The sequence below is a fragment of the Xenopus laevis genome, chromosome 6L (genome assembly GCF_017654675.1).
Source record: "Xenopus laevis strain J_2021 chromosome 6L, Xenopus_laevis_v10.1, whole genome shotgun sequence".
In the NCBI taxonomy this organism is placed as follows: domain Eukaryota; kingdom Metazoa; phylum Chordata; class Amphibia; order Anura; family Pipidae; genus Xenopus; species Xenopus laevis.
Window position 1 is genome coordinate 28,816,998 of NC_054381.1, and position 22,120 is coordinate 28,839,117.

The 22,120-nt window shown below is 39.7% G+C and overlaps 2 protein-coding genes across 5 annotated transcripts in view; one reads left to right on the top strand and one right to left on the bottom strand.

The window, feature by feature from the left end:
- Window positions 1–22,120, bottom strand: part of adam22.L (ADAM metallopeptidase domain 22 L homeolog) — a 128,490-nt gene that overhangs the window by 35,676 nt on the left and 70,694 nt on the right. For 3 of the 4 annotated variants that reach the window (XM_018266305.2, XM_018266306.2, NM_001087444.1), the window contains 2 exon segments: window positions 17,301–17,383; window positions 13,259–13,322 (listed from right to left, as the gene is read on the bottom strand). In XM_018266305.2, coding sequence (XP_018121794.1) covers window positions 13,259–13,322; window positions 17,301–17,383 — 147 coding nt within the window. 4 annotated transcript variants of the gene reach the window in all.
- Window positions 1,704–9,032, top strand: cldn12.L (claudin 12 L homeolog; the record flags this gene model as incomplete). The annotated part of the gene is given in 2 exon segments (NM_001092177.1): window positions 1,704–1,729; window positions 7,315–9,032. A coding segment is annotated over 1 exon segment (738 nt). The 3' UTR covers window positions 8,070–9,032.

Here is a 22,120-nt window from a genome sequence, read left to right on the forward strand (position 1 = left end):
TTGAAAAATGACTTTTATAGTACACTTTTTACATGATTATAGCAGCTCACAGCCCATGGAGTATATTTACAGCTTATGATGAGGTCAAAGTGGTTTTAATTGCTGGATATATTTATATTTTTTAGGGATGCACGAATCCAATATTTTGGATTCGGCTGAACCCCCGAATCCTTTGCAAAAGATTTGGCCGAATACCGAACCGAATCTGAATTTGCATATGCAAATTAGGGGTGGGAAGGGGAAAACATTTCTTACTTCCTTGTTTTGTGACAAAAAGTCATGTGATTCCCCTCCTGCCCCTAATTTGCATATGCAAATTAGGATCCAGTTCGGCCGTACAGAAGGATTCGGCCGAATCCCGAACTGAATACTGGATACGGTACATCCCTAATATTTTTGATACTTGTGTGGAAAGTTTTGTAAGTAATAGGTAAACAACCCTGCTGTAATAAAGGCCAATCTGGCCATTCATTATGGTATTAAACATGGCTGAGGACTGATTAATACAGAGTCTTTGGTGTTTCTTTTTTCACTTAAAATTAAAAGTGCCTGGTTTTGATGCAAACCCATCTCTGAATAAAACACAGGCAAATCTCATCATTTCTGCTATTTGAGTAGGTTCCCAATACTGTTCCTTTAAAGGGCATGTCTAAAATAGACTAAGGCTAGAAATGTTGTATTTTTTATACTAAATATAAACACAACTTACTGCACCACAAGCCTATCAAACAAATGATTTATGCTTTCAAAGTTGGCTACAGGGGTCACCATCTTGTAACTTTGTTATACATCTTTGCAAGACCAAGACTGTGCACATGCTCAGTGTGGTCTGGGCTGCTTAGGGATCGCCATAAACAAAGCTGCTTGAGTTCTGCATGGCCGGGAAGTAAGGCAGGGCTCCCCCTGCTGTTCATAAGTATGATTGTTTCCCTGCTCAGCAGTTAGGGACCGTCTGACAATTCCTATCCACAGCAGTAAATGAAGGGAGAATTTCACTGCATACAGTCAGGTTTCTTATAAATATGGTACACATTTTTTAATTAAAGTATATTGGAGAAAGGTTTCTTTTTCATTAAAGAAAGTAAAAATGGGATTTTATTTTTTTGCCTTTACATGCCTTTTAAGGCGATGGCAATGGGAAGTTTTGTCGCACACTGTAAAGCTGTGCTAGTGCAGAAAAAAACAAACTGCCAAAACAATGTTCTCACATGATTAAATAGGCACAATGTTTGCACCTCCAGATTATTATCCTTTATTTATATAGCTCCAAAATATTCTGCAGCATTTTATAGAGATGATATATCAGTTACTGCCTCAGTGAAGTTTACAATCTAAAATCCCTAAATTGTACATACTCCACGCAGATTAGATCACATTTTTGATTCAGTGAGGAAAAAAATATTGGCTTTTTATCCGATAACAATCAATGGGCGAGGTGGAGGGAATTATAATGATCCAGTAGGATAATAATACATTACATTTCTAATTTCCAATATTTACCAAAGAACAGCCCCAACCCCTCACAATAGGTAAGTCTAGATTTCCCTAAACAAGTGCTTGGAGTGCGATGCATTGTGGGAAACGTGGTTCCTGGAACAGTATTGGCTGCGTGAGAAATTGCGGCCGAAACTACAATCCCCAGCACGCTTGGCTTTAGAAAAGCTGCGCATGATCAGAGCGCTGTGTGGGAGGTCGAGCGCTTAGCTCGCTGCTTGTTCTTTGCTTGCTGGTAGGTTTATTTATCATTTTATCTTACCTACCTGTTTCTTTAGCTTAAACATGTCCCTAGCGATTAGTCACCTGGATATGTGCTTCGCCCGACCACTGACCGCGACCCGCGCATCGCCCTCTCGCCAGCTACATATTCAGTCGCATTGTGTAGGCGCATAGGTTGTTTGAGCTAATCATTTGCTGCTGCTGCGATAGGTCGAGAAACTACAAATCCCAAACTAGGTACCTAGTTCTGATATGCTATATAGTGGCTGATTTTTGCCTAAAATGTGAGATTGTTTTGGTAGGAATTGTCCAACCTCCTTATTGCACTTTACCTCTTAGGCAGCCAAATGCCCCCTGCTGCCTGCCACTTTATTGTCATAGCAACAGCAGAAGGCTGCAGGGAGTTGTAGCTAAACAACTGCTGTTGGACTGTAGACTGGACATTCCAAATGTATCCCCCCCCCCCATATGGTTGCACCCACCGCTGCTTTAAAAGAGGTTGTTCACCTTTAAATTTACTTTTACTATGACGTAGGCAGGGATATTCTTAAAATACTCTGCAATTGGTTTTCCTTTTTTTTTTTTACTTGTGGTTTTTTGAGTTATATGGCTATTTATTTAGCAGCTTTCCATATTGCAATCTTAAGGGCAGAGACACGCTGCGATTCAGGGAGATAAGTCGCCAGGGCGTCAAATCTTCTCTTCTTCAGGGTGACATCTCCCAGAACTGCCGGGATGGCGGAAAAGGGAAGAAGGGGAAAAATATACACTGTATTGGTTAATGTACCTTCTTTCAGTAAATTATTAACTTCCTACTGTGGGTGATGCACTGAACTAGAGAAACCATCTCAACAACAAGTGGGCGACATTTGAAGTCTCTCCGAATGCTCCTGCCAATGTATCCCCAGTTGTTATTTAAAGGGGAAATATAGTGAAAATGAAAATTTAATATAAGCTTTATCATACTGAAATAAGAAACTTTCTAAATACAGTCAATTAAAAATTCTGTACTGTTTCTGAAATAATCAAGTTTATCTTTACTATCCTCTCAGCATCTGTTTCTCTTCATTCTCTTTTCATTCAGGAGTTGGTTGTCAGATAATCATTGAGAGTTAGATCCAATATACCTTAAGCTGGCCATAGACGCAAAGATGCGATCGTTTGAATCCTCAAACGATCAGACTTTCCCATCTCCCGACCTGCCACGAACCATTCCGACCAAATAAAGTAGTAAAAGAACATATCGGCCGATGTTCTGCCCCTGACGGCAATCGTAATAAAGTTATGTCCGACAAAGCTGGTGACAGTCTCCCACTGGAAATCTGCAATACGTGCAGAGATATTATCGGCAGCCGACAGAAATCTTTTAACCTGGCGGATCGACTAAACGACCAATCTCCGTGGGACGAAAAATGTCGGGACTCTCTACACACGGTTCGAAAATCATACAAATCGAGGATTTGTACGATCGGATCTTTGCTTCTATGGCCAGCTTTATAAAGGGCTCTTTTCTTCCTAGAAGATGTATTAGAGCTCACTATATTAAAAATCACTAGACATCATGTCTCTCTACATGCAGAATTTGTGCAAAAGGCACTTATTTTTTTGTAATGGAATCAGTTATTTGAGTGAGCTCTAATACATCTGCTAGGAAAAGAAGTAACCCCTCCCCCCCAATAAGATATACTGGATCTCATAGTCAATAAATATCTGACACCCAACTGCTGCATGAAAACAGAATGAAGAGAAACATATGCTGAGAGAGGGATAGTGAAGAGAAACTTGATTATTTCAGAAAATATGCAGAATATTTAATTGTATTAACAAAATGTTTTATTTCAGTATGATGAAGCTTATATTAAGGGGCACATTTACTTAGGGTCTAATATCGAGGGTTAATTAACCCTCGATATTCGACTGTCGAAATTAAATCCTTCGACGTTGAAGGATTTACCGCAATTACGATCGAAAGATTCGAAGGATTTTAATCTATCGATCGAACGATTTTTCTTCTACCAGAAATTTGTTGGACCTTCCCCATAGGCTAACATTGATGTTCGTTAGATTTTACTTGGCGAAGTAGGGGGTTGAAGTTTTTTTTAAAGAGACAGTACTTAGATTATCGAACGGTCGAATAGTCGAACGATTTTTAGTTCGATTCAAAGTCGAAGTAGCCGAAAAAACGTTCGAAATTTGAAGTATTTTTTCTTCTATTCCTTCACTCGAGCTAAGTAAATGTGCCCCTAAATGTTCGTTTTTGATAGTTCCCCTTTGAAATCCAGTTTATAAAGAATATCCCATTTTGGTTCCCATTGACACTGGGTGGGTGTGTTGTTGATTGGGCATGAATCTTATCTCTATGGTTACATTGCTGGCAATCATTTGGCTGGCTGGTGGGGGGGTTAAAGGTTCTGTAATCAGTCCTGCCTGAAATAAACAGTGGTACAATGCAGGGTGCCCCCAAACTGCAACTATGTCTATGTGAAAGTGCCCTTGTATCTATACTGGAGGTTCCACCGCCTGTATTATTGTTTCAAAGGAAAACCATGAGCACAGTGTGAATATCACATACCCTGTAACCGAGAATGCACCGTATTCCATGCAAAGTATTCTAGAAGCTGAGCATGAAAAAAAGACATGCCCATGAAGTTCAACCTTTTACACAAGCAAATTCTACCTTACTGGATGGAATTCTAAAAGTTCAGACTTTTAAAACAACAAGTATCAACATGTTCTGAGTAAGATACTTCCCTGAATATATAGGAGAGTTAAGATCAAGCACATGCCTTTATAAGTGATGGGCAACTTGCAGGGAAACTAAATGTATCAGCTGCTGGGCTTTTGCATATGAAATGAATGTTAAATGTGGAACTAATGAGTACAGCAATCCCTTTCTATAAATGACAGCTACTTGTAGAGACTGCTCTTGCTATGAATAAACTCCCACGCAGGCTTCCCTTCCCATATCAGTGGGGACGTGTAATCAGCACTTATTTGTCTACTGACATTATACGACTGGCTTTGGGAAGGTTAACCAGCCCTGCACACACCCAGCCTATGAAACCACCAGGCAAGTAAATAAAATTTAAAGAGATACTATCATTATGACCGTACCTAACTTTTAACCCTACCCTTTAGTTACTGTGTTGAAAAGCACGTTTTTCAGTTGGTCTCAGATAGATCACCAGAAATAAAGACTTTTCCAATTACTTTACATTTTCTATGTGTGACTGTTTTTCTAATATTGAACTGTAAAGTGTCATTTTATCACCTTCTAAAGCAGCTCTGGGAGGGGAAGTCGTCGACCCTGCAAACAGTTCTAAATCGATGCATTAAGTTGATACATTTCTTTTCTGTGGCCCTGCTGAGCAGAATCCATGAGTTTCATTACAGGCAGCTGTTAGAATTGATACAATAGTTGCTAATATGGCAGAGATGCTGCTGAGAAATGTATCTACTAAGGGGCAGATTTAGCAAGGTTCGAATTAAATTCGAATTTTAAATTAGACTTTTCTAAAAAAAATTTATGGTCAAATTCAACAGGAGTTATTCAAATTAGATTATTTTTTTATTTGAACTGTGAGATTTATCATACTCTGGCCCTTTAGGAACTCGAATTCAACTATTCGCCACCGAAAACCTGCTGAATTGCTTTTTAAGTTAATGGGAGAAGTCATGGGATCAATTTGGATTTGTTTGCGGCCTTCCTGACATTCAAGATTTTTTTTCGGAGAAAAAACTGTAATCAAGTTTTTTAAATTTGAATGAAATTCGAGTTTTTGGGTCGATTTTATTCATCCGAGTTTTAAAATGAGTTTTTTTTGTTTGTTTTTTAAATTTCGATTGGTCGAATTTATGGGAGCTTAGGGGAGTTTTCAAAAACGGACATGAATTTAAAATTTGACCTTTGATAAATGTGCCTCTAAATGTTGCAAAATTCTAACAGCGCAGAAACTGCACCTGAATTACTGAGCTGCCAGAGTAAGAAACCTTAGGGTAGGACTAAATGGACGTTTTTGGCGTGATCCGACGAGCTGCAACAATACGCCGACATCAAATCGCATGCGATGGAAATAAGTAATGGAAATGTCGGATGAAGTCGCAGTGTTAATCCGACATTTCCATTACTTACCTTACTTCCATCATATGCAATGTGACGCCGGCGCTTTGTTGCAGCGTTTCGGATCGCGCCAAAAAACATCCATGTAGTTCTACCCTTAAACTTTAAACTTAGATTTTGAAAAGACGGTAAAAAATGGAAGGTAATTGAAAAAAGTCTTTATTTCTGGGGAACAATGTGTAAACAATTAATCTGAAAAAAGTGTTCTTTAAAAAAAAAACAACCCAGAACCCTTTATTGTGTTGCATGTGTGGAGTCTCCGTTGGAGAGAGATGCCTAAAAGTGACAGGTACGGTTACAGTATGGTGTTTCTTTAGAAAATTACCCAGGCCGGTGAGGGCTTTCCCCCCCAAAAAGGAGAACCTGCGCCTGTCAATGCTGAAGTGTGGAAAGGGGAACATTTGTAGGACATTCTCTGCTAAATGTGACTGATTTTAGGCCCATGAAGAGCATAAAACAGATGAACACTGTTGGCATGCATTTACTGGCTGGCACTTGCTGGTTTAGTGAACAATATGTACGTGGGTGTTATCTGCTGCAGTGATAGATAGCGGCATTCTTTCCTCCCACCGGCTTTCACTTACAGCTGATACTATGCTTCATTCAGGGATGAGGGTAAATATATTGTACATTGTGGAATTGCAGGAACCTAAAGGAACAGTAACATCAAAACATGAAAGTGTTTTAAAGTAATACAAATTACGATGCACCAAATCCACTTTTTTGGATTTGGCCAACCCCCAGAATCCTTCATGAAAGATTTGGCTGAATACAGAACCCCCAAATCCTAATTTGCATATGCAAATTCGGGGTGGGAAAACATTTCTTACTTCCTTGTTTTGTGACAAAAGTCACGCAATTTCCTTCCCCACCCCTAATTTGCATATGCAAAATTGGATTCGGTTCAGCCCGGGCAGAAAGACTCTGAATCCTAATCCTGCTGAAAAAGGGCGAATCCTGAATTCGGTGCATCCCCATTACAAATATAATGCAGTATTGCCCTGCACTGGTAAAACTGTTGTGTTTGCTTCAGAAACACTACTATTGTTTATATAAATAAGCTGCTGTGTAGCAATGGGGGCAGCCATTCAAAGGAGAAAAGGCTCAGGTTACACAGCAGATAAGCTCTGTAGTACATAATGGTGTTATCTGTTATCCACTATTTAACCTGTGCCATATATAGGGTTGCCACGTTTTCTTGAAAAAAAATACCGGCCTTCCTATATATTTATCTTTTTGCCCTATTAATAACATTGGGATCAACCATCATTTCAACCATCAACTTGTTTGTATGAACTATAGTAGTGTTTCTGAAGCAAACACACCAGTTTTACCAGTGCAGAGTTTCTGAACACTATATTTCCATTACTTTTGCACACTTTAATTTTTTCGTGTTACTATTCCTTTAAAAGCAATTATTTGTGGAACAATAAAAAAATCATCATTTCAACATTGTCTCTGTTTTCTTTGTCCGCCAGGCTTTTCGAGGAGCATAATGGGCTGTCAGGAAGTCCACGCAGTGACCTTATTCGCCTTTGTATGCGGGACGGCCTCCATCTCGGGGCTCTTTGCTGCGACTCTGCTGCCTCAATGGAGGCAAATGAAACTCTACACTTACAACCGGAATGAGAAAAACCTGACTGTCAGCATTGGGCTGTGGGTGAAATGCACACGCTTGGAGTGGAGCAGGGATTGCATGATGTATGATATGGATTGGTACGCAAGCGTGGACCAGCTGGACATACGTGTTCTGCAATTCGCTCTGCCCTTCAGCATCCTGACCGCTGCCTCCGCACTCATACTGTGCCTGACTGGAATCTGTAACACCACCTTTAGCTCAAGTGTGCCAAACCTAAAGCTGGTCAAATGTCTCATTAACAGTTCTGGGTGCCATCTTGTGGCAGGGCTGTTATATATACTAGCAGGGATCATGAGCATTATGCCCTCCATCTGGTCTGTGTTTTACAATGGAGTTCTAAATGTCAAGTATGGGCCCTACTTTACTTACGACATTGCTGTTTTTGTGGCTATTGGCAGTTCCGGGGGCATGTTCTTTACTGCTCTGCTATTGTTTCTGTGGTATTGTGCCTGCAAATCTCTGCCCTCTCCATTCTGGCAGCCCTTGTATTCCCACGTCCCTAGTATGCACAGCTACGTGCCCCCGTCCTACCAGTCCCGCTCCCGCATGTCCGCCATCGAGATAGACATTCCTGTTGTTACACACACTGCCTAACATATGCATGCCTGTGCTTAGGAACTTTCATGGTACATCTCGTCTTATGTATGTATATATATTTTGTCAATTGTAATGTACATTCCTTCATTTTGCCTCCACTTCTATTTTTTTTTTTTTCTCATGTGCAACCTGCTACGGTGTGGTACAGTACACCAGTAGTGCTACGATTGGTTGGTCCAACTTGGACACAGATCTAAGCACAATCACCATCTTGTAAATAATGCCTAAGGACTACTAAACCTAAAATTCAGTTACAGTCATATAAAAACGTAGTGGGGCTCATTTATCAACACTGGGCTTTGCCCATGGGCAGTTAGCTATAGCAACCAATTGGTGATTAGCTTTTTAAAGCCAGCTGCAAGTAGAACAATGAATGCAGCAATTTGATTGGTTGCCATGGGTTACTGCCCATGGGTAAATTTGGCCATTGTTGATAAATGACCCTGAGTGAATAATACAAAAATAAGGGCAGTGGTTGCTCCAGAGCTAGTAACCCCGAGCAACCTTGGGATTTGCTTGCAAACCTCAGACCATTAAACGTTACCATCTGATTGGCTACATTTCTAGAACTTGTGCACACTTTATTACACATTACCCCCATATTATTTATTATGGGAATGTAGCGAACAATACTTTTAGCCTTCACAAACAGACTTATGGGATTTCTCAAAACTTACCCGAGGGCTTACGCTGAGTGACCGGAAATATGATTAAAAATTATAATATTGGCCAACCATTACTGAGAGGCACATTTATCAAGGGTTGAATTTCGAATTCATGTGATTTTTTTTTTTTTTTTTTTTTTTTTTTAAACTCCCTTAAATTTGACTATATTTGAAATTCGACTGGGAGGGATATTTAGTAAAAAAATTGAATATCTGAAACTCAGGTGAATTTTACCCACCCGAAGACTGAAATTAAATTTGATTCAAATTCGACCAGACTCGATTCGAGTTTTTTCTCTGAAAAAAACCTCAAATGTCAGGAAGGCTACAAACATCTCCAATTTGGTCACTGGACCTCTCCCATTGCCTTATACAGTAATTCGGCAGACTTTTGGTGGCGAATAAATTCAATAAATCTCAATTTTGATAAATCTTGAAAATCAAATTTGAATTTTTTTTAAAAAAAAAAATCGAATTGAATTTGGATAATTCCTTAGTCGAATTTGACAGTTTTAACCATAAAAAATTTTTTGAAAATTTGAATTTTCAATTCGACCCTTAATAAATCTGTCCCTAAGTGTATGAGCTGCTATAGCCACAGAACATTTGGTAGGAATGGGAAAAAGGTCTCAGGAATGCTGGAGCCATCTACTCTTGCATGATGGGATTATAAAATCAGGGTTTTGAGCCTGTTGGATGGTTGCTAAGTGATTTTAGTATCTTATCCCAAGGCTTGGCAACGGTACAGTAACACTGAATTTTTTTCTGAATTTATTTTGATGAACTGGAGCAAAAATTTAATTTTCCTGTATTTGTAGTAACAGTAACAGTATCATACAGCAGCACGTTACTTTTAGTAGTGTAAGTCTGTAATGAGTAACAGTATTTATATTTTTTAAAACGAATGTGTTCCCTCATTGATTTTTGAAAAGCTTAATTTTTATGTATTTGCCTTCAATTCAGTTTCAGCTGCAATTATGAAAGGAGCATCCCTCACTCTGTATCTGTCAGCGTCCGGAACTAGCTGTTTACTGAGAGAGGGTGCTGGGAACAGTAGTTCATAACTGCTGGATTAACTGTTATATGGTTTATGATGTGACATTTGTTTACATAAATAGATTAAATCAATGGCATTTTGTTTAGTACAGATATAGTGCATTCCTATGAAATGTCTCCTTTATATTTTGGTTGTATATCCAGTTCCAGTACAGTATATTGAGCAAAGCTGCTGCTAAATGAATTGTGTAATGCACTGTAGACATTATCTGCCGTGAAATTGTGCGCTTAGAACATGCATTAAAAGGAAACTAGTTTTTTTGGAGAAAAATGTGTGACTGTAAGTCTATTTTATACAGTTCTGGTTGGGTCATTCCCCAAAATATACATCATTATAACCTGATCCTGTATAGGCTGTAAGATTTTTATACTATAGAATAATGTGGTGTGTTCATATTTTATATAGATGTAACAATAGTCAAAACTTAACCAACAGCATTGCAGTAAATGATATAGTGCTGTTTGGCGAATCAGGTCAGAAAGAGCCTTTGTGTTACTTCCCCTTGAAACATGATTTTGTGTTTTACTTCCAATACCCATTTTCGCAGGTTACCTTTTTTTAGCAATATTTTTAGTCTCTGCGTAATTTTGATTTACATATGTGTAGGAGCTGCCATGTGCCTTGCTCTGACCAGGGTATTTTTGTGGATATCAATAGCACTAACAATTCATTATGGTCTTATTTAGTGGCAGAAAAAGATATGTTTTGCCTCTAAGACTAAACACTCAAGAGACTGCAATTTTTTAATTGTCTAAAATGCCTAAGTAAGCAATTTTTTATTGTATTTTTTTTTTTTTTTAATTTTTTTGCTGGGTTGGTGTCATTACATGGTCGCTTCTGACTCCTGTACATAACCCTTTTTAGAACACTCTATGGGGTAGATACACTAACTGGTGAATTTTCGCCATCGTCCGATTGCACCAGTTCACCAGGCACAAATGCGCTACGCCTTCGCCAGTTCACTAATATGCAGAGTTTCGTCATGGGCACGAACGTTGGCGACTTTTCACTTCGCTACTGATTTTGTGCTTAGGTCAATTAGCATAAGGCGGATAATTTAAAGTTGTATGGAGGTCTTTATTATAAATGTTGGTGCAAATGCTTGAAGTTACCACTTTTTATTACACATGTCCAGGAAACCTTAATAAAGACAAGAGAGTTAATATAATGCCCTACACATGAGCCCACTGTAAAATGTATGTTCCATATGTTATGAAATGTCTGGAGAAAACTGGTTTTTGGAACTTTAATGCATTTTCGGCACACAGGATATGATGTAAGTGACAGACGATTGAGGAAAATCTAGCTTCTTTTTAGCACTTCGCCTGGTCTGAGTTGGCAAAGTTAACTCTGGCAAAAAAGGTAACATTCAGTAAAATCTGCACTTTACTAAATTTGCAGAGTAATTACATTTCGCCAGAGCAAAAAGTCGCCTGGCGATAGAGTGCGAACGAAATCTAGCAAACGGTCTCTCTCACTAGCGAATTGGCGCCTGTTAGTGAATTGCCAATGTCCCTGCGGGTGGCAACGCTGATGAATTGTCGATAGCGTTAGCCACTTCATCCTTTAGTGATTCTACTCCTATTCCTCTGTCTTTAAAAAAAAAAATTCAAAGACCTCGTCCTTCCATGTGACTGTATTTACCAATTTTTGGTCTGTTTCTACTCTGGCTGCAGTCATGGTGGGCTTAGGGGTAAAGCAAAAACTCCAATCACTTGGGTTTTGCAGCAGCCCTACAACACTGGGCAGAGTTGAGTTGAGTTGAACACAAGCAAGACATAAGGGTTGGGCAATACAGAATATTTGTTTCCCTGGGCACTGCAGTAAAACTGTATGTATGATGTATATATCTCTCTGCCGCACATGGTTGTTACTCACACTGCTTTTGCTATTGATATATTTCATGTGCTCATTATATTTGTGCGCCTATTACATCTGTGCGAGTCCATTTCTGTGCCACTGATGGGCTCAGTATGTAATTATTACTGTTATTGGCATATGTTCAATAAAAAGTTTTTAACAAATAATAGATCTCACGCTTTGTCTTGGCTGCTCTTAAAAGGAAAAAAAATCCCTAAATTTAAAAAGTATAAGGCTGGCTAGGCATGTTAAGTTTCTTTTCAATGACACTGATAAATGCTTCATTTTCTAAGGATATTTAACCCCTATTCTCCTATGAAAGGGAAACTAAGGGTTCAATTTCTTTGTGCTCTTTACAACAAAATAATTTACAGTACCTGTACAAACCAGGGATGCACCAAATCCAGGATGCGGCGGAATACTTCTGCCCGGCCAAATCGAATCCAACTTTGGATATGCAAATTAGGTTCAGGGAGGGAAATCGCGTGACTTTTTGACACAAAACAAGAAAGTAAAAAATGTTTTCCCCTTCCCACCCCTAATTTGCACATGCAAATTAGGATTCTGTTCGGTATTCGGTCGAATCTTTCGCAAAGGATTCAGGGGTTTGGCCGAATCCAAAATAATGAATTCGGTGCATCCCTAGTACAAACAGAGGCAGAAGTATCACTGCTGCTTGATGTACAGTAGTAAATGTAGGATTTCGGAGCACACAATAAAAAGCATTGGAGCGTTATACAGCAGGAGAAGGAAACAGCTAACGTCATGTTCACTGGTGCATGCACACTAGTTCCTAAAACTATTGCTTCCTTCGTTGAATTTTTTTTTCTAATGTGCATACAGAGACATTTTTGGGAGTGATGATAGCCATATTGGTAGGCTCCTGTCACATGGGAATGTGTATGACTGCAGTCTTATGGAGAATTTAGGCAAACCTCCTGCCTCTGTATCTCTGGTTGACTTTAATGGGTTGAGATATGATAAGGCATTACAGACTCCACGGGTAGGCGTGTATTGCTCAGGAACATGTTGCACTTTCCAAGCATTGCTTTGAATTGTTAAAAGGCTTAAAGTATTATCAGTACTTTCATATTAAATGATTAGGATCATGTCTGTATTACTACTGGCCCCCAAAAGTCTAGTGGTACCTGCAGGAGCAGTGTTATCCCACCACCTCCTGCTTAACAGACTGACACGAGTGATCTTTGCTCTTAGAGTCATCTGCAGTGACTTCCACTGGGATATGAGTGGCATGGGTCTGTATTTCCACAAAAAGAAATTGGGCTCATTCCTTTCTTAGCAATACTGACACATTGCTATCAGAACACCCCCACTTGTTTCCTTGGAACGTCTTGCACCCCCCATGGACTTACAGATGGGCCGAAACTAGGGGAAGGCAGGCAAAAGAGGTATGTGCCCCCTTTCCTCTTCTGACTACCCCTAGTTCCGGCCCTTGCTCATGGGAATGTGGTTGTATCATTTCAACTGTTATGTTAAAGGAATTGTTCAGTATAAAAATAAAAACTGTGCGAAATAAAAATGTTTCCAATATACAGGTAGTTAGCCAAAAATGTAATATATAAACCCCCCCCCCTCTCACTTACATTTGGGTTGTACTTCTCTCCTGGTTCAATAAGATATGTGTGGTTTCCATCACAGAACATCCCACTGTAAAAATAAAAATGTTTGAATTGACAAAGAATTAAAGGGCATGTAAAGGCATCCCATTTTTACTTTCTTTAATGAAAAAGAAACCTATCTCCAGTATACTTTAATTAAAAAATGTGTGCTGTTTTTATAAGAAACCTGACTGTATGCAGTGAAATTCTCCCTTCATTTACTGCTGTGGATAGGAATTGTCAGACGGTCCCTAATTGCTGAGCAGGGAAACAATCATACTTATGAACAGCAGAGGGAGCCCCTGCCTTACTTCCCAGCCATGCAGAACTCAAGCAGCTTTGTTTATGATGATCCCTAAGCAGCACAAACCACACTGAGCATGTGCACAGTCTTGGTCTTGCAAAGATGGTGTTACAAGATGGTGACCCCCTGTAGCCAACTTTGAAAGCATAAATTATTTGATTAGGCTTTTGGTGCAGTAAGTTCATGTTTATATTTAGTATACAAAATACAGCATTTCTAGCCTTATTCTATTTTAGACTTTACATGCCCTTTAACGAAAAATCAAGACTGCGGAAATGGGCAATAGAAACAGTTGGTAGCAAATGAAGTTAAAATTGTTACAGTTGGGTTGGTTTACTTCTAAAGGACCACTTTTATTCTACTTAAAGTGTCCTGTACTGACCTAGATATGGATACCCTACAAGTAAAGGTAGTTACATCCTAACAGTGGGACATGCCATGAAAAATAAAATGTTGGACATAAAGGTAGGGATCAGTAATCTGAAACCCCGTTTTCCAGAAAGTTCTGAATTATGGAATGCCCGTATCCCATAGACTCCATTTTAACCAAATAATCCAAATTTTTAAAAATGATTCCCTTATATCTGTAATAATAAATCAGTAACTTGTACTTGATCCAAACTAATATATAATGAATCCTTACTGAATGCAAAACAAGCCTATTGGGTTTATTTAATGTTTACATGATTTTCTATTAGATTTAAGGTATGAAGATCCAAATTACAGAAAGATCCGTTATCCAGAAAGCCCCAGGTCCTGAGCATTCTGTATAATAGGTCCCATACCTGTACTAGCAATTGGCTGCTGCTGGACCAAATACTGATCAGAAAGGAAAGAAAATCCAACTACGTAAGGGCTGCATCGGGCTGTGTATACATTCAATTCTCCTGATCCAATCATTGGCCTAGAGTCCTAATAAATTTATCAGCCCAACCTGACCCACCATTTGGGTGGTCACATCAGCTAAAGATCAACCTGTGTTGGACTAGGTACAGGGATGCGACCTGTTATCCAGAATGCTTGAGACCTGGGGTTTCCAATAAGGATTAATTATATCTTGGTTGGGATCAAGTACAAGGTCCTGTGCGGGTCCATTTTTTGGAACCTGTACCCGACCCGCAACCTGCAACCCAGACCCACAACCTGCGTTCTTACCAGCTTGGACCCGCTACCTGTCCCGCAAGTACCTTATCCGCAATCCAGACCGCCGAGCTGTTGGCCATCAAGAAACAGGAAGTGCTGTCATTGTAAACCGAAAGTGACATCATCAGAAAAAAGGAGTAAAAATTGCTATTGAGAAGACCCGTGGCTGACCTACGACCCGCGTCTAGACCCGCACCCGGAACTTCTACCCGCAGGGTACCGCAGGTTTTTGCGGGAAACCCGCGGGTAGCAACCCGCTGCAGGACTCTAGTACAAGGTACTGTTTTATTATTAAAGAGAAAAGGAAAATTATTATTTGTTTATAATGAAGTCTATGGGAGGTGGCCCTCTGAATAATGGGTTTCCGATCCTCTGGATAATGGGTTTTCCGCCCTCTGGATAAAGGTATCGGTTTCCGAACATATACCTGTATCAGCTTCCAGATCCTAACCCCTGCTTGCCTGACCAACGACCGGCTTTTGCTTTCTAAAGTCTGCCTTAAAAAGCCGGAGAGAATTTGCAAAGTAGACATCAATACAATATCCTAATTAGTGGCCAGATGGTATTATAGATCTGTAAGCAAAACAATAACAAGGCATTCTAATGTCATAACTACAACTGAAATATCAGCGCCAACAATCTCTAGAGCATTCAGTGGGAGCCCACGCTGTTCTTTTCTCCTACACTTATGCCACTGTGTTTGGAAAAAATATCTTACACCCCCCCATATGACAATGTTCAGTTTTATTGTTGGAAGAATAAAATATACAGGGGTGTAAAGATCATGCCAAACATTTTTCTATGAGCAAGGCCAATGTCTTACTGCAAAATAACCAGAAGATGGCAGCGGTCCTCTAAGCTGTAGGTAGAACATCACAATCCTACACTAAGGGGGGTATTTATCAAAGTGCGAATTTATCTCAATATTTTCTACTACAAACTCCGATCAAATCTGCTCGGGTTTTTATGCTTATTTATTATTATATTTTCTCGAAAATTTGCTTTGCGGGAAAAAATCAGTTTTTCACAATTTTTATGGATTTTTTTATCAGATTTTCAATATTTTTTCGCAATTTTCACCCGAAAACTTCAGGGTATTGCACGAAACCCAGTGCACATCAAAAGTCTCCCATTGACTTCTATGCAACCTCGACAGGTCTGAGATGCAGGATTTTCAGATTCTGACTTTTCCATCCTCTGGGTTTAATAAATTACAGATTTTATTTTAAAAAATCACAAATTCGGAGTTTAGTAAATATTGTATGAGATGAAATATTTTCCTTAGAGAATATAACTACTGTTTTTCATACCTAGATTCATTTTAGCAAAGCCAAAAAACAAATTAATTACTCATCAGAATTGACAGAATATCACATGCTCTGATACTAGAGGGCAGATTTACCTAGGGTCGAATATCGAGGGTTAATTAACCCTCGGTATTCGACAGCCGAATTGAAATCCTTCGAATATCGAAGTCGAAGGATTTAGCGCTATTCCTATGATCGAACGATCAAAGGAATAATCGATTAAAAACGATTAAATCCTTCGAACCGAACGATTCGAAGGATTTTAAATCCATCGATCGAAGGATATTCCTTCGATCAGAAAATTGCTAGAAAGCCAATGGGGACCTTCCCCATAGGCTAACATTGGCCTCGGTAGGTTTTAGGTGGCGAACTAGGGGGTCGAAGAATTTTTTAAAGAGACAGTACTTCGACTATCGAATGGTCGAATAGTCGTCTTCTGGCGCATGTGCAGTAGGAACATTTACAGGTACGGATCTACTGCGCATGCGCCAGAAGACGCCGGTCAAAACAGGAAGAAGACCACGTGGGAGAAGATGGCGCCTGTGAACTCCGTGGACAGGACCTGCGCAGAGGGGTGAGTAACAAGTTAGGGGCATTTGCCCAGGGGGACAGGTAGGCCAGGGGGGGAGGAGGGAGGGGGGGCAACACAGGGGAGGGGGAGGGGTTTTGCGCCCAGGGGGTTTCCTTCTCCATTAAAGCCATTAACTGAATCAGCCATCACAACATCACCCGGCAGTGCATTCCACAACCTCACTGTCCTGACTGTGAAGAACCCCCTTCAAACGAAAGTTCTTTTCTTCTAGTCTGAAGGGGTGGCCTCTGGTACGGTGATCCACTTTATGGGTAAAAGGGTCCCCTGCTATTTGTCTATAATGTCCTCTAATCTACATGTAATGTGTAATCATGTCCCCTCGCAAGCGGCTTTTTTCCAGAGAAAACAACCCCAACCTTGACAGTCTACCCTTTAATTCTTCCATCCCTCTAACCAATTTAGTTGCACTTAGTCTCTGCACTCTCTCCAGCTCATTTATATCCCTCTTAAGGACTGGAGTCCAAAACTTTGGGAGAGGACCTTTCTGTAATTCGGAGCTTTCTAGATAATTGGTTTCCGGATTATGGATCCCATACCTGTAGGCTAAAAGGTTTGGCTGGAGACCACCCTAGTATGCCAATGGGCGGCATTAGCAGACAAACCCTCCACCCTCAGAACTGCCCTGACCATGCAGATGATATTATTTTGAAACAAATGACAGTAGAAGAGAATGAGACTTACTGAAGTCCATTGCAAGTTGATAGAGCCACAAAAGATTTGGCTTTTCCTCTTATTTGGCCTTGGTAATAACAATGTTCTCCGCCCTAAAGAAATAAACACATAGATATTACATACATTGAAACCTCAATTTTACATCCCCTGATTTTAAGTTTTCCCTCATTTCACATTTGTTATTTTCTGGTCCCACCTACTGTATATATATTATGCATTAAGACATTACATTTCCCTGGACCCAAATAGTCCAAGGCGCATGGATCATTAGGGTCATGGACCATTAGAATGGACATACAATATTATTTTGCCAATTATTTGCCTTTGTATTGAAATAATTGTATTTTAACCAATGAGTGAATGTAAGTGTACCAGTTCCTCTAAGTGATTGTATGATTATATAGTGAATAATGTACCCCCTCTTGCAAAATATAATGATATCATAAGTTACTTATGAGTTCCACAACCATATAAAACATGTGAGTGTTTTTATACCGGTCATGGAACTCTGAGGTAGAGTCCTGCAGAGGGTAGGGTACCCGCGGGGTACCCTGCGGGTTGCAGGTAGAAGTTCTGGGTGCGGGTATAGACGTGGGTCAGCGGTTCTGCGGGTTGGGCCACGGGTCTTCTCAATAGCGATATCTACTCCTTTTTTCTGGTCACGTCTACTTCCGTTGACGTCACTTCTGGTTAACAACTTCCTGATTCTTGATGGTCAGCGGATAAGGTACTTGCGGTTCGGGTAGCGGGTCCAAGCGGGTAAGAATGCGGGTCCGGGTTGCAGATTGCAGGTCCCAAAAAATGAACCCGCGCAGGACTCTACTTCGCGGTTACTTCTAATATCCTCATATTTTGCAACAGGGGATACTTTATTTATTATAATGCAAAAGTTTCAGTGAGTCATGTGACAGAAATGACATCACTAAGCTCTGATTATAATCAATGACATCACTAAGCACCGTTTATAAGGATATAATTTACAGGGTATGCATGGTTCTTGTTTATTATAGGTCAATAACTGAACAGTCAAGCTGCAGCTGCTGAGGATCAGTCTGGGCTTTGTCTCATGAGATCTCACTACTATCTGAAGTAGCTCCTAAACTCATTATACCATATATACTCGAGTATAAGCCGAGTTTTACGAGTCAGCGGGCAGTAGCTGAGATTGCAGTCACTTTTAATCATTCCTATACCAACAGTTCGCTTGGGGAGAGACTGCAATATCACACAGCACCCTCTGTTGGTTATATGAAAGAATTACAGTGCGCCCTCTGTTGGTTATATGAAAGAATAACAGTGACTGCAATATCACACAGCGCCATCTGTTGGTTATATGAAAGAATAACAGTGACTGCAATATCACACAGCACCCTCTGTTGGTTATATGAAAAAATAACATTGCGCCCTCTGTTGGTTATATGAAAGAATAACAGTGACTGCAATATCACACAGCGCCATCTGTTGGTTATATGGAAGAATAACAGTGACTGCAATATCACACAGCGCCATCTGTTGGTTGTATGAAATAATAACAGTGCGCCCTCTGTTGGTTATATGAAAGAATAACAGTGACTGCAATATCACACAGCGCCCTCTGTTGGTTATATGAAAGAATAACAGTGACTGCAATATCACACAGCGCCCTCTGTTGGTTATATGAAGGATTAACATTGATGGCAATATCACACAGCGGCCTCTGTTGGTTATACGAAAGATTAACAGTGATGGCAATATCACACAGCACCCTCTGCACATGGTAGTGGGACGGTGGGACAATGCACACAGTAATCCATTTGGCAATTCTCTGTCACCATCAGTCAATAGTTTCCCAGTTTTCGTAGGTAAAATTAGGTACCTTGGCTTATACTCGTGTCGGCTTATACTCGAGTATATACGGTAGGACATTTTTTTATATGATAGTATGCTTCATAAAACAGTGCGGATCTGCAAATCGCATATACAGATATGGGACCTGTGATCCAGAATGCTTGGGACCCGGGGCTTTCCGGATAACAGATCTTTCCGTAATTTGGATCTTCATACCTTGAGTTTACTAAAAAAATCATGTAAACATTAAATAAACCCAATTTTGCTTCCAATAAGGATTAATTGTATCTTTGGATCGAGTACAAGGTCCTGTTTTGTTATTACAGAGTAAAAGGAAATCATTTAAAAAAATTGATTATTTGGATAAAATGGAGTCTATGGGAGACAGCTTTTGAGTAATTCAAAACTTTCTGGATACAGGTTTCCAGATAACTGATCCAATACCTGTATATTGACTTAAACAGTAAAATATAAGGACACAGACTACATATATGTATATACAGTATGCCTTAGCTCTTGCATTTCTCCGTTGATCTGAGGCCACCCTTTCTTCATAGTGACAAAGTCACTACACAATTAAACTGCCTCCTAATTTTGCAGTATAAAAGAGGACATGGTGTAAGCATTCAGAAACCCTGATTTCAGGCTGTTTTTTGTTTCATATTTGTGCCTAGAATTCCTCACTACTTTTCATGGGCATTGAGTACAAACAGAAGTGGCACATGGAGAGTGATTCGGCCCACATCCCACTCAAATATGTTCAAACACGCTTTGGAAAAAGACCTCGTCTTGCAGCAGATTCTGTTTTTATAGAAATAGGCAGTCACTGGCAGGATCTGTACTCACTGACACCATTAGGCAGGAGCTACATCTCGCGCACAGTGACACAGAATTACATTTTTTAGCTGAAGAAACATCCCCCCCCCCCCGTATCTGCTGCATAGAGACTAAAATATGCAGTGGATAGGCTATATACCTATACACACTACACAGCTTCTGTTTTTAAAATCTGTATATCACCGGGGAGTCAAGACCAACAAGCTTTATAGTCTCTAGGTTTATGATACAGCAAGTGATTTGGCTACAGTATCTGGTAATAAATTATTTGGCCAATCAGGTTGCTGACACTGCAGGACTTGCAAAACATGACTGTCGTATCATCTGCATTACAGAGGGTTATGGGAGATGGGGCTTTCTAATACATTTTGTGGCAGATTTATTATGGGTCGAATAGTAAATTTGAATTCATATTTTTGATTTTTTTTTTTAAGTCAAAATTAACACGTTCGAATTTAAAAGCACCATCTTGAATGTAAATTCGAATGTGAGATTTATCAAACCTCAACCATGGAAACAGTTCTAATCCCAATAATCACCACCTAAAACCTGCTGAAATCATTTAAAAGTTAATGGCAGAGGTCCATGAACAATTTGAATATGTTAATTGCCTTCCTGACAATTTTTGGGTCGGGCTATTTGATTGAATATTAGACGGTCAAATTTTTTTTCTTAAATAACCCCCCATTCGAGTTGTGAGTGTATTCGAATTTAAGTAAACAAAACCATTTGACATAAATTCGAAATTCGACCTTTGATAAATCTGCCCATTTGTGTTCTGAATTTCTCCTCAATTCATTTCACTGGTAACTGTCGGGACCCATATAATGCACTTCATTATTGCATAGAAATGCTCACTGACCTATTTAATGGATTGAGAGGCAATATAAAATGTATTGCCACTGAGTTGAAAATCATGCAGGTGGCAAAACACTCTGAATTGCTCCATGTGCCAGAGCCCTTGCAGATCTGTGAAATACAGGTATGGGATCCGTTATCCAGAAACCCGATATCCAGCAAGCTCCAAATTACAGAAAGGCCATCTCCCATAGACTCCATTATAATCAAATCATTTTTATTTTTAAAAATGATTTTCTTTTTGTCTGTAATAATAAAACAGTACCATATACTGTATCCCGACTAAGATATAATTAATCCGTATTGGCAGCAAAACAATCATATTGGGTTTATTTCATGGTTAAATGATTTTTTTTAGTAGACTTAAGGTATGGAGAGCCAAATTATGGAAAGACCCCTTATCCAGAAAACCCCAGGTCCCGGGCATTCTGGGAAACAGATCCCACGCCTGTACAAGCATTGAACTGTTTCTAGAACACAACCTAATGCTCACAACCTAATACTCCAGTTGTTTGAAAGTTAAAAATATTCTCAGAGTATTCTCAATTCCCAAAGAAAGTGGCTGACTTTATCTTGGCGTTCACAACCCCACTTTTTAATCTCCTTTCAACAACATCTATTTTAAGTTAGCATCTTAATATATAGGGACATACCTAAAGAACAAATGTTTTGCACCACAAGGTTCATCTGAACTGACAACTCTGCTATTACAGGGGCGTCTCTAGGACAGTGCTGTCCAGCTGGCAACCCTGTGCCCCTCCTTGTGTGGCCCCCCTTATGAAAGTCTGACTGCTGTGACCTTTGTGTAAGATTTAAAAGGTATTCGTATTTAGATTAACTGGCCCCTGCATTGTTCACACCTCAAACAAGGGGCATGTTTACTAACAAGGCTGCAAACACTTTGTTTACACATGTAATGCCTCTATTGTTAACACCCGTAAAGGCCTGTACTGTTCGCACCTCAGACCCAGATTGAAATTGGCCACATTGTTCACCTGTTCACACTCATACAAATTGCTGGAGGGGCACCAGCACTGTCACTGTATATAGCACAGTATAAACGGTTCATCTTAACCCTTTCCCTGCCAGCCATTTTGTCCTAGATGCGAACATCTACTGCCAAGCAGTTTTTAGATATTTTGCACTCTTTCACTTTAAGGGCCTTTCCTGGGGCGGTCTTTTAGTTTACCCAGGAAAACAATATATTGTTTATTTCAGGACAACCTGAACTTTCAAAATATGCAAGAATTTTGGTGTAATTCTACTTTTGTAAAAAAATATAGGCTTCTAAGTGTCCAATAAAATAA